The sequence below is a fragment of the Pteronotus mesoamericanus genome, unplaced genomic scaffold (assembly GCF_021234165.1).
Source record: "Pteronotus mesoamericanus isolate MK-2021 breed Mesoamerican mustached bat unplaced genomic scaffold, CSHL_Meso_final contig_90, whole genome shotgun sequence".
In the NCBI taxonomy this organism is placed as follows: domain Eukaryota; kingdom Metazoa; phylum Chordata; class Mammalia; order Chiroptera; family Mormoopidae; genus Pteronotus; species Pteronotus mesoamericanus.
The window spans coordinates 15,257,326-15,275,438 of NW_026555277.1; the positions used below are offsets into that span (position 1 = coordinate 15,257,326).

Genomic DNA, 18,113 nt, shown 5'->3' on the forward strand with positions numbered 1-18,113 from the left:
GCTCAGCATACTATTTATGCATTTTTATACCTCCTGTATGGTATTTAATTGTATTAGTGGAATAGAATTGTATGAATACAACGGTATGTTTATCTCTTCTATTTTCTTTTGATAGACAGTGTTTCCATTTTTACACCAGTAAAAAAAAACAGTATTGCAATGAGTATCTTTTAAGTGTTTTGTGAGCCAGTGGAGAGCTTTTCTCCGCTATATGTCTGCGAGTGGAAGCAGCGTGCTAGATCTTAGGCATAGCTGTCTTCAGCTTTCTTATACCCATTGATGTGATTGGATAATCGGTATTCCCACTGGCCAGCTCCTGTTTCCTCCACATTCTTGCCAACATTATATAATTTTTGACCTCTTGATTTTTCCACTATAATGGGCATGGAATATTATTTACTGTTGTTTTGTTACTGAGCATTTTGAGATTGGGCCTCAGTGTAATTAATTATCCTCTTTTTTCTTTTTTGGTCTAAGACTAACTTACCCTTTTTACTGTTTTTGGGTGGTGGTGGTAGTGTGTGTTTGTGAATTTGAACACTGTTCTTGGTCAGTTGTGAAAACTAAAAATCTCTCATGTTGTGGTGTTTACAGTCTGTTGGGAGTAAAAATTAAGTAAATGATTACACAAATAAATACTGGTTAAATGTGAACCACGGGAAATTTAACATAGGATTTCCTTAGCTTACAGATATATTGTTTCCCAAAAATTACTGGTTGTTTGCTTGGAACTTGGTATATTTTCCCATAGAAGCAATAACATAAAGAGTTCTTCTGCAATCCCATGAATCTAAATATTGCTAAATAGCTCTTTATAACTTTGTTTTTGTGGGAAACTATTCCACGTGGTGAAAATGTTGAGAAAATATTGTAGTGGAGATAATATAGTAAGCTTAATTGTGATTGTTTGGAGACAGAAAGCTGTGAAGGAAAGGAGTTCTTGAAATATGTGGTTAGTCGAGCTCCACCAACGGTCTGCACATAAATAAAGATTAAATAAGGTTCAGGCTGTATCATGTGTTTATATTCTAGTAGGAGAGATAGACCATGCAGATAGTTAGTTGCAATGTAATGTAATACATGCAGTGATATGTGTTTTTAATAACATTCAGCAGTGGCATAGAGAAATACTTAACTCTTATTTTAGAGGTTAGCAGGTCAGAAAGAACATCAGTAGAGCTGATGCCTCAGTATGACTGGAGGATAAATAATACTTTGCTTGATGAACTGATGAAACTAGAAAATAGAAAAGGACATTTCTTAAAGGTTTGAAGGCAAGAAACAACATGCTCTTTTTTAAAAATAGCAAAGTAGTATAGCTTGGAGCAGAAAGTATGAATTGTACAAGGACAGGAGAGGAAGATAGAAAGTAAGGAATGTTATTTAATGCATTGCAGAACTTGGTAGTAATTTCTGTAGGAAGGTGTGTGGAAGGAGAGAAATAAAACCTTAGGCTTACTGGCTATATCTCCTGGATTTGAGGGAACTATGTTTAAGAATAATTTCCTGATGGAAGTTTCCCATTCAATGACTGTAGTTACTGTTTCTCATTTTTTAATGGTGTCTTCACTGGGGTCTTCAGTTGTAGCGATTTCCCAGTCCTTTGAAGATTACCAAATAATATCTCCTCTTTGATCACTGTCTTTAAAGTATATATCACAAACATTTTTATAGTAAAAAGAGTTTTAAGAATGATTCAACTTTAAAACAGTTTGCAAATTTCCAAGAAAGTGAGTTCCCAGTGAAATTGATGACTAAGTTTTATGTTTGCATCTAGACTAGATCACACTGCTTTGACTTGGGAAAAGATATTTAATATTCTGTTTGTTCCATGCAGTGCTATATAATTGTTAAACTCTTCTAAAAGTTTGATTATATGTTTATATCTATTAAATAAATTGTTTTAAGGAAAAAAATGTAAACTTCCTAGTAATAATTTATATGGCCTGCTCTGGCCAGGTCTGTAAGTTGATTAGAGTATTGTTTTGATACACCAAGGGTGTGGGTTTCATTCCCAGTCAGGGCACATACAAAAATCAACCAGGGAATGCATAAATAAGTGAAACAATAAACCGATGTTTCTTCCTCTGTCTCTCTCTCCACCCTTCCCTCCTTCCCTCTCTCCCTACCTCTCTCTCTTTAAAATCAATCAATACATAACAAATGTTATGACTTTACATTTGTCCTGGGTTAGGCTAGCTGTATATCTGGCCATTTGTTCCCTTAAGAATCCCATTATATTTGCTTTATGGAAAATGTCATTAAAATTATGCTCTCAAAATACAGTATATCTTTATTTTGGTACTTTCTTCTTACATTCCTTAGGAATTAAGATGTTTAATTGCTTATTCACCTGCCATTTAATTGAGCTGTTATTATGCTTAATAGGAAAACAAGCACTTCCTTTGTCCTTGTAGCTTCTTGGGTTATTGTAAGGGAAAAAACATTGAAAGTAGCAGATATCTTGACTGAGACAGAATTTTCTGTTTAATGTATCTTGAAAACAAAGAAAAACAAATTCTTATTGGTTAAACTAGAAATAAGGGGAAGGGAAAGAGATTGAGAGATGCTCTTTTATAAATATCCTATTTAATTAAGTGCCAGTTTGTGACTGGTCAGGAAATACACATAGTAGATTTACTAGGAGTTTTAGGTCTTTAAGCTGCCATTTGCCCTTTCTTTGGACACACTCCAGGTGACCTAATTTCTCATAAATTTTTAGAAAGAAAGCAGATATTAACATATCTTCTTGTTTTTGTAACAGCTTTGTAACGCTTTACAACTTTCATATTTCTCCTTTTATCTGCTTCAGCTTTTTAGTTAGACAACAGCATCTTTTCACATTTGGGAAAAAATTACAAAAGTTATTCTTGGTTGAGAGGCTAGCTATGGCCTCTCTTTGAGATTTTCGTTTGTTAGTTATCCTGTGATAGGGTCTTCTAAATTTTAAATTGTACATTTCAGTGTTTTAAAATTTTCGTTTAAGTTTTTTGCTTAAAATTAGTCTCGGTGACTTTGTATAATAAAGGTGTAGCCAAGACAACTGTTTACTTTTTCACACTACTTGTGCCCTAAGAAGACCCTGGGAGCTGGGGTGGGGATCCCTCTAGTGTTATTATCAGAAACAGTTTTTTTCTCTGGAGCAGTGGATTTGCTATCATCTTATGCTAGAGTTTTCACTTGTCTCTGTTATCTCAATTCATTATTCTAAAGAATTTTCATATTTTTGTTACTTGCCTTGTTTTATCTATCATTGGACTTATCCTGATTTTTTAAAATTCAGTTTTATTGAGGTATAGTTGACAAACAAAATAAAAAGTGTACATCATGATTACCCAACACAGGCATGCTCTTTTTCTGGGTTTTTAAGAACAGAACCTGTCTCTGCAGTGTCTCCAGAGGACGTTCTCCTCTTCCCTTTTCTCTGTTCTTGGCCATGGCAGAGGAAAGTCATGGCCCGTTCTCGCACTGTGAGAGTTTTATCCAGGGCAATAAGTTAAGGGAAAAAATAGATTATGAAGTTGGCTACGAGTGTCTCCCCAGTTAAATTTTAAAAATATTATTTTTCACTGGACCAACTATATTAGGCCCCCTACTTATAAGAAGGTAGTTAGTATTCTAAAGGTTTATAAATTGGGCTTTTGAACTTAATATAATCAGTTTTTCCATAGAAACAATATTACAAGTAGAGGTTATAAAATCAGGCTAATTCACAGAGCCTGATCTATAATATAAACTGTAATCAAACCAAAGATAATTATAGTTAAATCGATATAGTGAAAACTCATGTTTCTTTTGCATTGAGGTCCTTGCAAAAAACTTAGTAAGAGACTTGTGCAAATTTTGAATGGCCATTTCAGATTACTTCTAAGAGTTTTTGTGATTAATGATACTATATCAAGTCTAATTTAATTTTTTAAATATCAAATAAAACAAGCTTCTTTTAAATATATTTTTTAGATTTCTTGACAGCCACATTTGTGCATACTACTTAAAATGGGATCAAAAACTGGATCTCCTTTACTTTTTAAAGTCACTTTCATTGTGTAAGAATAGGTAAAAATAATAATTTATCTTTTACCAAGTGTCATGGTAATATATTACTACAAAATCATATAAAATGTATGTTTAACAACACAGCTGACTATGTTCACTGTGAAGTTTTATAGTTTCTGTAGTATAAACTAAAACTACTTATATATTGCATATTATATTCTATAGGCAGTTTTCATCCTATAAATAGCACTTACACATGATGTAAGCTGACCTGTAGTAGGCATTTAATTTGTTCCATTTTGAAATACTATACACTTACATTAATGTTTCAGTCTGTTTTTCATTTCAAGAATATAATATTTAGCCACATTAGGCACTTAATACCTTTTTCAACTAGTCTGTGGGGGCTTTTTGGCATTTTGCAAAAATCTGCATCTACTATATATTATATAGTAACATGTATTCTGCCTTACAGGGGATAAAAAAGGGTAGAAAGGGAAGAAGTTTTGCGGTGAGAACGAAATATAAAATCATTTAGAGCATACTGGCCCTCTCTTTTCCTCCTTTCTCTTCCTGTTTCCATCGCCTCCGAGAGCCTATGGGTGAGCGCGGTTGGAGTGAACCAGCTAGGGAATGTGGGAGAAAGTTTAGCTAGCTGTTTCAAGGAAAAGTGTGTGTGTGTGCAGGGAATGTAGAGGAAGCAAGATCCCCACTTATTCCTCTGATTACTTACATTTCAGAAAAGACCCCATCAAAGTCGAAAACTTGTGTCTTTATCATTAACTCATCTACCCTAAACAACAAGAACTGTGACTGGCCTGGAGAGGCCTTTTTCTCATTCGTGCTTTCCTGCCCAGGGCTGCTGACTGGCAGCGGCAGGCTTGGGGCCTCTCCTTACAGGCTCTGAAAGGAGCTAATATAATGTTAGATTGTTGTTGGGATGTTTATAAGTTTGGTATTTTAATTTATGAAATTGAGAGTGCTCACATATAAAACTCAAACGGAGATGCTAGTAGCCACAGTATCCTAAAATTAAATCAGGAAATGCTTTAAATTTCACTCTAAAATGTTCATATTCTGCTTATAAGCCTTTATCTTTATTCTAAATGTATCATGCTTTTAATGCTAGTAATTGAAACCATTAAGAAGACAAATAACTGCATGTATGTAATTTATGACAATATTTTACAAGCTTAATCCATCAGACATATATGTTACTTTAGCTGCACATGTTTTAAATCAGCCAATTTTTTAGCGTTAAACTACTTTCAAGTGTGTGTTTTCTGATTTCCAAGGGGTAATAAGAAGCATGGCTTCAAGCACATTATAACATTAAGGGTAATTTAGCAGTCAATTTGTTTTCATTTCAACTCTCTAATTGCTGTTTGCCTAGGGGATAGTGATCCTAGACGAATGTCAACTTCCAAAAGACAATTTGAAAAAACAGATACAATTTGCAGACCAACCAACTTCATTAAATATTGCAAGGAATCCTCAGATTCCCCAGGAGAGTCAAGATCCTTTACCAGAACAAGATTTTGAAATGTCACCAAGTAGCCCTACACTGCTTCTTCGCAATATAGAGAAACAGGTAATGAGAAGAGTACAGTGTGAGTGGCGTGAATTAACTTTTAATTTATACATTTAAATAAATGTGTATCTCCTTGGGTTATTAGAGTTGGCAATCTGACATTAAATACAATTAAAATACTTAGTATATGACTTGTCTCTATTGTATTATTGATGTAATTAAGATTATTTAAATATAGTTCATAAAGTGTTAATTAGTACATAGCCATAGGATGATAACTCATTTATACTAGGGTGGGAAAATCTTTTTTTCAAACAAAATTGTCTATCATTGGACTCTTTTCAGAGGGAAAGAACACGAGTACCGCCTAATAAATCTGAATGATTATTTGAATAATTTGTTGATAGAGATTTTTAGTCAAAGATAACATTGGAATATGGGTTCTTTCATAAACATGACCATGTAAAATGAAACAAATTACTTTTTTTCTCTAATATTTGTACAAATAAATGATCATGCAAATACAAAGTCAGGTAAGTTCCTAGTAAATTTTTACTGTCCCAAATATGGACTTAGGCACATGAGATTTAATTGGGCTGAAGTGGGGTGGTTGTTCTGGTAAAACTAAGTAAGGGTTGGTTTTAACACTGTCCTCCTGGGCCAATGATCCAGACATATCTGACCAGCGACCTCCAGTGGCTTAGAGTATTTTAGATATTTTTGGAGGTAGAAAAAGAGAAGAGTGTGTCAGTGTTTCAGACTGGAAAATAGATACTCTATACATTTCTTTGCATGCATAAACTAATAAATCCTTGATAACTGGATAAAGAATTTATATTGTTGATTTTGAAAATGAGCTTTAATCTAAAAATGAGTAGTAATTCTTTTAAATATAAAGTCATTAGGTATGCATTATTTTTCAAGAAAATAAATGGTGAAAACATTTCAGGGTGTTTTTCAAAAAAGATTTTTTGAAAAATTCAAACTTTAGATTCAGTGTTCTTGAATTTCATTATTTCTAACAGCATGTTATTAGTTTCATACAAATGAGTTTTAAAATAATAGTTTTGTATACCCCTCTTCTTTATAATAGAATTCTTGCAATTAACAAAATGATGAACTTGGTCTATGTATTTTTTAAAATGCAGTCACATTATATTAAGTGAGAAAACCAGGTTATAGAAAATTGATGTGTCATGATTTAATTAAAAGGCGGTGTGTATGTGCACACACACGCATTGTATATACGCTAACGCTCACATATGCTCAAAAACCTTAGTGTAGAGATATGGATATATACCAAAATGTTAGCAATGGTTTTCTCTGCGAAGCATGAGTACAGGTGATCTTCTTTTATATTTTTAAAAATCTCTGTAATTTCCTTTTTTAAAATAACGAACATAGACTATATATGTAATTAAAATATTCTTTTGTAGAAAGGTACTGTTTCCATTGATGTGGTCTGTGTTTATTATAATTGTTTTAGATGATTATTTTGAGAATGATTTAATATTTATTATACATTACAAACATATTACATATCTTTAACTTGAGGATAAGGAAAATTTTGGATACCAGAAAAGCAGATATTTTTGAATTAGGAAAAATAATAAGAAACAGAGTAGCATAAGATTCCAGCCTGAATTCGAATCAGAGCTCCATTTCTTATCAACTTTATAGTCCCTAGTCAAGTGGCTTAATCTTTCTTTGCTTCGATTTCCTCATCTGTAATTGACCTTATCTATAGTAATATTGGTAGTTGTAATATTATATACTTTGTAGGTTGGTTGTAATGATGAGAAATATTCTAGTTCCCAATATAAATAGTACACACTTAATAAATTACAGCTATGATTTTTGTTGTTATTAATTTGGCTACCTCAAAAGAAGTATTACTAGATGTTGTTAGCTAACTTCAGATGTTTTAGAGGATAGGATGAATAGATGAGGGAACTGTAACAAAAAAGGATATGAAAAAGGAGGAGTATTTTAAAATGTAAATTTACTTGTAAGAAATAAGAGTTGCTGTCTAAATCATTTTTGTATTTTAAAATGCATGTACAGGGGTGGGCAAAAGTAGGTTTACAATAGTTTGTATCAACAACAATACAATAATTAATAAATAATACAAGAATCAACTGTTTCATATACCCACATCTGTAAACCTACTTTTTCTCAAATCTGTATTTACTAAAATACAAAGATTTACTTGTTTCATGAGAAGTTAAGCATTTAAGAGAAACTCAAGGCCTGAGCTTCAACTCACATTTCTTGCTTAGCAGCTGCCTGTTTTCTTGCAGAGTGCACAGTTGACTGAAATCATCAACAGTTTGATTGCCCCTCTCAACTTGTCCCCAACTTCATCACCCCTCTCCTCCCGATCCTGTAGCCGTAAATGTCTGGCTAATGGCATTTCCAGGAGGTAGGTGTCAATGCTATAGGTTGGCTTCTAAATTGGGCTTCACGTATTTTGGTTTTTGTCCTTTTAAGTATTACAGCTGTTTTTTCCCCTTACTTAAGCACTTTAAAGTACAATTAGTAGACCATGGATACATTTTTAGATAACATCAAACTTACATAATTAAGGTAGGTATATACCTGAAAACTTTCCAGGAAGTTTTATAATGTTTCTAAAAAAAGAAAAACAGTGATACCATTTGCTACAGATTACTGCTTTATTTAATACATCTTCCATTTGATACATTTTATATTCTTAAGCTCCATAATGCATTTTAAGAAAAAAAGATCCTAGATATGGTTTGGTACAGAAGATTGATAAATATCATTCATAAAATTCAGTTAAGTTTTACTCAGCCATTATGTATCTCAGTATTTATAAGGTGAGTTTTTTTTTCTGGATATAATTAATAATTCTATAACATTAGCAACTTACTATATGACATCATATATAAATATATAAAATCCTGATTTTTGGGGGGAACAGCATTTGTTCTCTTTTATTTTGCTTACTTTTCTCTCTTTTTCCTTTCAAAGATCCAATTATAATTAAAGATGTTAATAGAATATAATTTTGTGGCTTCATCTAACTTTTTTCCAATAAAATTGTAATGTGGAGTTCTTTGCTTTAACTACTGTAGAGGACTACATGTAATTAAGTATTGGGAAATTTTTATATTAATAATTATATGATTACTAATAAAATTTTTAAATATAGCTTAAGAGGGAAATTTGACGATGGTGAAAATTATGCTAAATAGCCATCATTCTTAATGAGACTGGTAAACCTAACCCAAGTCTTAAAATAAAAATGCTGTTATTTGCTTTTTAGTTCTAACTTACTTTAAAAGTCTAGTTTTTAACACTTTTACAGTTTTACATATACTGAGTCATTCATTGTTTTGTTAAGGAAACAGTTTTTTTTTCACTGGTTTTGCTTTTTTTTTTTGTTGACTTCATACTCATTCCTTGTATCACTGATGACTCACTTTGACAGTAAAGACTCTGACATGTTACATAAGAAAACTATGGTATATTTATTTATAAGAACATATCCTAATTAAGAAATCAGAACTGCAAGTATTAAATTGATGTATGTTCATTGATGTATGTGCATTGTGATTCGGGGCTACCTATTTTAGGTAATATTTTGTTTACTTAACTAGGTATTACACATATACTTAGGTATGTATGTGTGTGTACATATTTTCATTTTCACATACTTGCCTATATATTTGGTCATTCATTCACAAAGTATCTATTGCATCACTATTTGCTTTATGCTATATAGTCAAAGTCCTAGGGATACAAAGATGGGAAAGTCATTACTTTAAATAACTTGTAGTCTAGTAGGTGAACTATGTAATTATTTAAAACATCATATAATCATAATGGAATTATGTGCACTTGTTTGAATATTTTGTTTTTAACAGCTGTTATAGTTAAAAAAGATACTTAATAAAGATACATACGTCCAAATGAAAGAAATGGAACATTTGCTGGGTTTACTAAACCACACTTTCTCAGTTTTGTCTAATAGTTAAAATGTTCTTGTTGAAATCAGGTAGTAATTGTTATCCTTCCTGATGTCAAGCACACTTATAAACCATTTGGAAGGTTTATTTTCAGGTTTGTAAGAGGTTCAAAACCTCCTAAAATTCTTTGTTTAAAAGATTTAAAAACAGATAAAAATTGGTTCTCTACCTTTGTGAAATGTGCTATGTGATTTAATTAATCTTACTAATTTTACTAACATTAATTTATGTTTAGCACCAATCAACTTTTTTTTCAAAATACTTTTATGTAAAAAATTTCTTTCAAAAAGCATTTATTTTCACATTTATCAAAAAATTATGTTTCCCTTTAAGGAAAGATTCCTTTATTCTCTAACATTTGCTAGAAAATATAATATAGCTACTTTTCATCAAAGAGAAGGGGAGCAAATTTTAAACCTTTGCTGCCAGATAACCAGCAAACTGCTGTGTGAAACAGAAGATTTGGGATATATTCCTGGTCTTAAAATTTTTGTAAAAATTCTCTTTGCGATAATATGTACCATAAAATATATACCATAAAAACAAACACTTTTAACAAGCAACATAGAAACTGGAATATATTGCAGATAAGAGAGTAATAACTCTGAATGAAGAGCAGAAAAATTTGAGAATATGTTGTGGTTGTGTCAGATGCCTAAGAAAGGTACTGAAAAATGTCTCTTGGTTTTGTCAGTTATAAAATGAGACAGACTTGAGCGGAAGCAGTGTAGTGGCATGATGGAGAGAGTGATAAGAGCTGGTTAGTAAGGATGAAGGTGGAGATGAAGTAGAGAGAAGGAATCAAGACTATACTTTCAAGGCTGCTTGACTGTGTGGCTGTATAGTAAAATGGATGTACAAGGTCAAGTAAGGTATTTTTGTTTTTTAGATGGAAGAAGTGTAAGTAACTTTATTAAAAAAAATAAAGGGAAGGGAAAGAGCTAGAGATGAAGAATATAGAACTACATATCACAAAGTTGTGATTAAAGGACCTTATGACAGGAGAATATTTATATTCTTGAGAGTGATATGAAAGAGATTAAGAGAGGCATAGAGGCAGTTGTTTATAAAGTGATTGTAGCCAAGAGAGGAAAAGGAGTTGGAGGAGTTAGGTAAAGATTTGGATCGTCATGAAACAAGTAAAACATTCCCTCGTTTTGTACCGCTCTCCTACCTTTTATTGTAGCATGAGCAGCCCATCCCTGGAGAAAGATGTTATGTGGTTTCTAAGGGCTTTTTTTTTAAACCCCATAACAATATTGTAGAAAGTACTTACTTGATTTTGGTAAAACTAGTTACAAATGTGTACTAGTGAAATTCTACGAATTTAACAGATTATTTTACCTTATTTACATTTGAGGATATTACCATAGATTTTGAAAATGAATTGAAGAGCCCTGGGTGGTGTGGCTAAGTGGATTGAGCGCCAGCCTGCAAATCAAAGGGTTGCCGGTTCAATTCCCAGTCTGGGCAAATGCCTGGGTTGTGGGCCAGGCCCCCCTAGAGGGCGGTCAAGAGTCAACCACACATTGATGTTCCTCTCCCTCTCTTTCTCCTTTCCCCTCTCTAAAAATAAATAAATGAAATCTTAAAAAAAAGAAAGAAAATGATTTGAAGATATAATCATATAGTAATATTTGAAAATGCGTTATTTAAAGGTATCTTTATTGAAACAATGTAAAATTTATCTACTTATGGGCCTTTTGACCCTGTGAGTAATGTCAAATTAAGGCCTAGTTTTGTTTCTTGTATCTCGCTATTTTTCCAATATGTTGTTATTGGGTTTTTTTTACTTATAATTATATATGAAGAAAACTTCTTTCAGGCTCAAAATAATGTTATTCAGACTTAACACAAAGTACTTCCTGAATATGTTCCTATTGTGCATATGAACACTGTTCACTTTATGTATTTCAGTAAATGGGAAGGTAAGAAAATTCATCATTTGAGTAAGATTTTTCAATCTTGTAAAATGTATGTAATATAAAATTTGCCATTTTAACCATTTTTAAGTTTAGTAGCATTAAGTACATTCATTTTGTTGTGCAACAATGACCACCATTCATCTCCAGAAATTTTTTCATCTTCCTAAACTGAAACACCCATGAAACAATAACTTCCCATTGTTCCTTCTTTCCAGTCCTTGACAACCACCATTCTTCTTTGTGTCTCTATGATTTTGACTATTCTAGGTACCCCGTGTAAGTGAAATCATACAGTGACTGGCTTATTTCACTTAGCATAGTATCATCAAGGTTAATGCATATTGTGGCATGTGTCAACATTCCCTCCCTTTTTAAGATTGAATAGTCTATGTTGTTTTTCCATTGATCCTTAGACAAACATTCAGGTTGCTTTCACCTTTTGGCTATTGTGAATACAAATACCCGTATGAGTCCCTGCTTTTAATTTTTGGGTATATACCCAGAAATGAACTTGTTAGATTGTATAAGAGTATTTTATTGTTTATTTTGAAAATGAGAAATTATTGAATGTTGCTAATGATATTTCTAAGCTACAAGCTCAGAAAAAAATGAGCATTCAGAAAACTAAGCAAAGCACAGCAATTTTATTTTGTCTGAGGCCAAATTCTGACAAAATTGAGTTGAGGTTTTGATAGTTTTTCAGAAAAAGAGAAAAATGAAAGCTAAGTCCAGAAAAATCAAATGAAGCTTTAATAGTTTGTGGGGTTAGAGGAAAAGAAAGCCCATGGCCTTGTCTATGGTAGAGAATAAATGAAATTCTTGCCATATTTAGCTGGGACCATACTCCTCCAGGGCTACACCCTTGTAGTAAATGTAATCAAAAGGTAAACTGTTTATCTTCCCCCACCGCACTTTGGGTACCACTGAGGAGATTTGCCTCAGTGCTGAGCAAAGCAGAAGATAAAAGCAAACCTGTCTTTGAGATGGCATGACCATGGTAGGGACTTTCACGTGGAGTTTTTGGTCCAAATTGGCATCACTGAGTCATCCAAAGAATCCCTAGTGTAAAAATGGTTCTGGAGTGGATAATACTACAAGATAGATGGCAGAGGTAAATGCAGATTCTCTTTGGAGGAAGGCACCTTCTTTCTTAGCTCCAGGAAATTCCCAGGAATAATTTTTCAAGGTTGATGATTAGCACACAGTCAAATATAATCAAATGTGAGGAGATGGAGCAAGAGTGATAATAAAGAGTAAATTACAGCAAAAACAGATTATGAAGTTTTCAGATATTAGAATAATCAAACACTGTTTATTTAAAAAAAAAGTTACATGCTCTGATTTTAGAAATTAAAGGTAAGCTTGAAAATGTGTGCAGGAAGGAGACTATAAAAGTGACAGCAGACATTTGAAAAAGGTCCAAATAAAACTTCTAAATATATTGAAATTAAAAGCTATGTGACTGAGTTTGGCAGCAACATGGGCACAATTGAAGAGAGAATGTGTACTGTAGAAGAGAGATTAGAAGAAAAATATCTGAATATAGGAAAAGGGACAACACAATGGAAAATATAAGAGTCCTTTAAAATGTGGGGACCATATTGAGCAGGTCTGATATGAGACTTAATTTGAGAACTGGAAGATGAGATAGAGACTGAAGCAGGAGCAGTGGTTGAGGTACTGGCTGAAAAATTACCTATTTAATGAAAGACCCCAAATTCAGGAAGATAAACACAGATTTCTGGAAAAAGACAAGTAAAAAGAAACCTACCATTAGAAATATAGAGAAAACATAAAAAAAGAAAAGAAAGGAAAAGAAAAGAAAGACCAACAGAATATCTAAAAGCAACAGTGCAGGCCAAGGAGGAGGACGACATTACCTTAACCGAAGCCATGATTTGACTGACAGCTGACTTCTCAAGAATAGTAATTGGAGCCAGGGTACAGTAGAATAGTATCTTCCTTGTGTTGAAAGAAAATAACTGACTACCTAGAAAATAACTGTACGCAGAGAAAACATTTTTGAAGTCTGAATGTGAAACACAAGTGTTTTTAGACAAATCAAAACTGAGTTTGTCTAATAGAGTCTAATTAATGATAGCTATAAAGGATGTGTCCTAGGCAATAGAAAATGGTAATCCCAAATAAGCCATTGAAGTGTAAAAAGAAATAACAAGTAAAATGGTAAATAAAATTATATGGATATATGTAAACAAACAGTAGTAAAATATGCCTAATGGGATTAAAAAAAGAAGTCCATGGTAACAGTATATACGTCAGGAGGAAGGTAAGTGGATGTAAATTGTTTTTAGGACATTGAGTTATTCAGGAGACTGCTAAAAGTGTGGATTTAACTTTTGGTCATTCTAAGTATGAAGAGAAGGTCCATATGGGAGAGGAAGCTTCTTAGGTGCTGATAATGTTTCATTTCTTGACCTGAATGGTGTTTATGAGACAGTGGAGAAGTAGGTAAGGTATTGCATTATTGTATTTACAAGTTAAGCATAAGATAAATATTTTATGTATTTATAGGTATTTTATAATATAAAGTTGAGAAAAATTGGGTACAAATTATATACTTCAAAAAGGATAACTAGAAAATACAATGCTTGTCATTGTTCTGAAAATATATTTAAATGACATTATTCACCCAAAACCTGTGGACAAAATTTGATTAGTCCCACATTGTTAAAATTATAACCATAGAATGTCAATATTTTAAGACAAATAGGAATATGATATTTAATTTTTTGAAAGGGAAATAAAGAATTAAAATCTCAATATGTTGCCTTAAAATTCGGTGATAGAAACGATTATCTAGTTGTTGATTTTATAATTCTTGCCCTTTTTTTCCTGTTAAATTTGTCTTAGTCTAGGATGTCTGTTCTGTCTTTTCCAATGAAAACATTCAAATGTGCTTGAGGAAAGCGAAGAATGGCTAAAGAAAATGATCAGTAGCTATAGTGTATTTTTAAAAAAATTTTTCTTTTTCTTTTTGTTTATTCTGTTACAGTTGTCCCAATTTTTCTTCTTTGCTGTCCTTTGCCCAACCCACCCTCTGCTCCCACAGCCCATTCACACATCATTGTCCATGCCCATGGGTCATTCATACATGTTCTTTGACTACTCCCTGCCCCTTCTTCCCACTATTCCCCCTTCGCCCTTCCCTCTGGCAACTGCCAGTCTTCCCTGTTTCCATGTCTCTGGTTCTGTTTTGCTCATTAGTTTATTTTGTTCATTAGATTCCTCTAATAAATGAGATCATATGGTATTTATCTTTCACCAACTGGCTTGTTTCACTTAGCATAGTGTTCTCCAGTTCCATCCATGCTACCACGAAGGGTAGGAGTTCCTTCTTTCTTTCTGCTGTGTAGTATTCCATTGTGTAAAGGTACCACAGTTTTTTAATCCATTAATCTACTGATGGGCATTTAGGCTGTTTCCAACCCTTGGGTATTGTAAACAGCACTGCTATGAACATTTGGGTGCATAAGTTCTTTTGCTATAGTGTATTTTTAACTGTCCTGACCTGAAAAGTACTCATATATTCAGTTTTAAGTTTTAAGATACATACTTAGCTGAAATGTGTACATTAGTACAAATGTCAAACCTAATAATAGCAGTACAGTAATGGAAAGTTGAAGTATATTTGTAGATATAGGCAAAAAGTATATTTAGAAGTGACAGGAAATTAATAATTTACTATGACAAAAAAGATATATTTGCTTTATATGTTCTTAAAGTCATTGTGGTGTCCAAACATTTGTAGTCTCTCTGTTCCAAAGATTTCATAAAGTTAACCCACATTTGACAATCATTCAGTCTCTGCTCTAAGTCATATTATCTTAAAAGATACATGTTGGGTCTATTAAAATGTAGTACACAGCTCAACAGATCATTGACAAAAAGTTAAATGTATGGCTTGCAGTAAACATACCAGATATGGTTATCATCCAGTAAACATACAGTATATGTTTGTGTAAGAAGTAAATGAGATAGTGTATATAAAACTCTTAGTACAGTGACTAGCACTTAGAAACAGCTTGATGATATCAGCTGTTGATATTTTTATGTAATGACATGATGTATGTTAAAATTGTAGATGTGGTTTGTTATTTCTTTGATATATTGGGCAGCATACTAGTCATTGATTTAAAACTGTTGTTACTTTTTTTAAAAAGTGCTGTTTAGTGGTCTGGATTAAGATAAAGATTTGAGGGCATGTAAAGACATATAGGCCAGTTATTACTGAAGACCTTCCTCATACAGGTATCATGAGTCACATCTCTTGGGAGATATAAAGTTGCTATCTTGTCTGGTCTGCTTAGTTTGTATGGAATACTGTAATTAAATCAAATACTCTAAAATTCAGGGTGAACACACTTACACTGCTGGGTTTTATTCTCAAATTACCTAAAACATACCTTCTCAAAAGACCATTTTGGGGTATTAATCTCTTCCTCCACCCCCACCCCAAATTTTTAACTTTTGTTTATTCTTAATCAATTATAGTTTTTTAATATATAATTTAGTAGCTTTAGGGTAAATTGTGGATATGGGAGTATACACTTGTCACATGTTTTTTTTTGACACTCCGTGACCTTGAGCAAATCATTAATCTCTTTACGTCTCATTTTATCTTTAAATTTACTGGGACACAAATATTTTTAGTGCTAATATTCTTCAAGTAAATACTTATTTTTGAGGAATTCCCTTTTTTCAAACAAATGAAAATTAAAAACATACAGGTTTCAATACAGTCCACAATGTGTATCTTGTAACATCACTGTTACGATTAGCTTTGGATGTAATAATGTTATGTTAGCTTAAAACAAGAGATTTAATGAATAGAAATTACCCAACGTGTAATTTTTGTTGGGTAATAACCCAACAAATAGAAATAACCTTAAGAATAATCTAGAAAGTATTATGGAAAGACATACACAAGATAGGAGGAGGAATTCACTTCAAGTGCAAAAAAGTTTGAAATAAACCCTTTGGAAAGCATTGTTTGAGTAAAAGTTATTATACATTGCTTCATTTGGATGATACTGAACCAATTCCTTTTTTTTTTTTGATAACTCAGATTCATCACTATGACCACATACTCAGGGGCTACTAAGATTAATAGTTGTATATCTGTAAAACAATTCACTTATTAACAAATACCTATGGAATGACTTCAGTGTGCCTGGCATTGGATTGGGCACTGTAGATATATGTGTGTGTGTGTGTGTGTGTGTGTGTACACACACACACACACACACACTGCATATACAATGCTGAACAACAAAAAATGTGGTCTCTGTCGTTATGGTGTAGAGTCCAGTTAGGGAAAAATGATTATCAGCCAAATAATTGCACACATAAATGTAATTTTATACCCTAATCAAGTGCTATGAAGAAAAGTTAACACTTTGGAATCAGACCTGAGGTCGATCCCAGCTCTTCCACTTGGTAGCCTTGTGACCTTGGGCAACTTTGTAAGTCACAATTAAAATGAGAACATTCTGCTTCCTGGCTTTTTGCGAGGATCAAGTGAGATAACAGTTGTGGTATTTTATGATTATTTTTTACTTGTTTATTACCTGTCTTCCTGGATGAAAATGTAAACTTTGTAAGAGTAGGACATTTTTTTTTTGTCTGTCTTATTAACTGTTATGTTCCTAGCGTCTAGATCAGTAAGAGTCACATCATGAACATGAATAAATATTTGTTGAATGAATGAAATACCTTTCAGGATTTCCTGCAGGTTATTAGCATTCCGTATTTGTTTCCCTTTCCTTATAGATTGATACTTTAGTTGTTGCTTTCATGGCTGTATCCTGCAGTTCTGCTTCCTCTCATCTAATTTAGCTCTGGACTAGAAAATCACATGGCCAAAGTGGTAGGTATATTTGCCGTATAGTTAAGATACATTCTCCAGTAGGAGAGAAGCCCTCTCTGAGTAGCAACAGGAGTGGGCTTTTGTGAATGGGCTTACTGAGATCTTTTTAGGTTATTTAAAAGGCTTTTGCAATTCCAGCTGTATTCTGTATACTTGAGATTGCTAGATAAGTAATCTCTTAAGTGAAGTTCATTTAATAAAGCCTATATAGTCTAGCCTTAAGTCACATATTATAATTTTTGTGTATAAGTAGGTTAGAAGAAATTTACATTTTGAATTTTTAAAGTTTGGCCTCCTATTCTGTATATTATTATTATTATTTTTTTTAGTGAGCCACATAGAACTTACTGTTTAATATAATTTTGAAAAAGTATTTAAGGTCAGTTTTTTAATATCCTAATGGTGCTTTCGCACAGTCTAAAGTAAATTTGCTTGGTTAATTGTTTCCCAGGGCACCTGTTTGTGCACTTGTTATTCATTGATTCCCAACCCCATCTCTTATTGAGTGGCAGTATCTCCCAGAAGTCAGAATCTTTTTTTTGGGTCAGCTTTGTTAGTCTTGGCAGCAAGGTCTAAGATGAGTCACCAGGACCTGTGCATCTGAAAAAATTAAGTCTTCAAACAAATGAAGCATTACATTTGATCACCATGGAGTTATTGGTGTTTTGATCTTATACTCTAAAATGAAGATAAAAATGCTGTAAATGGATTCTCGTTTACCCCATGGGGCATTATTGCTGAGAAAGTGAATTTCTACTTGAAATAATGTCTTGATTTTTATT

The 18,113-nt window shown here is 32.7% G+C and overlaps 1 protein-coding gene across 4 annotated transcripts in view; it reads left to right on the forward strand.

The window, feature by feature from the left end:
- KANSL1L (KAT8 regulatory NSL complex subunit 1 like) overlaps window positions 1-18,113 on the forward strand; it is a 112,730-nt gene that overhangs the window by 41,396 nt on the left and 53,221 nt on the right. For all 4 annotated transcript variants that reach the window (XM_054585700.1, XM_054585698.1, XM_054585699.1 and 1 more), the window contains 2 exons: window positions 5,390-5,587; window positions 7,828-7,949. In XM_054585700.1, coding sequence (XP_054441675.1) covers window positions 5,390-5,587; window positions 7,828-7,949 — 320 coding nt within the window. The remainder of the gene's footprint in view (window positions 1-5,389; window positions 5,588-7,827; window positions 7,950-18,113) is intronic.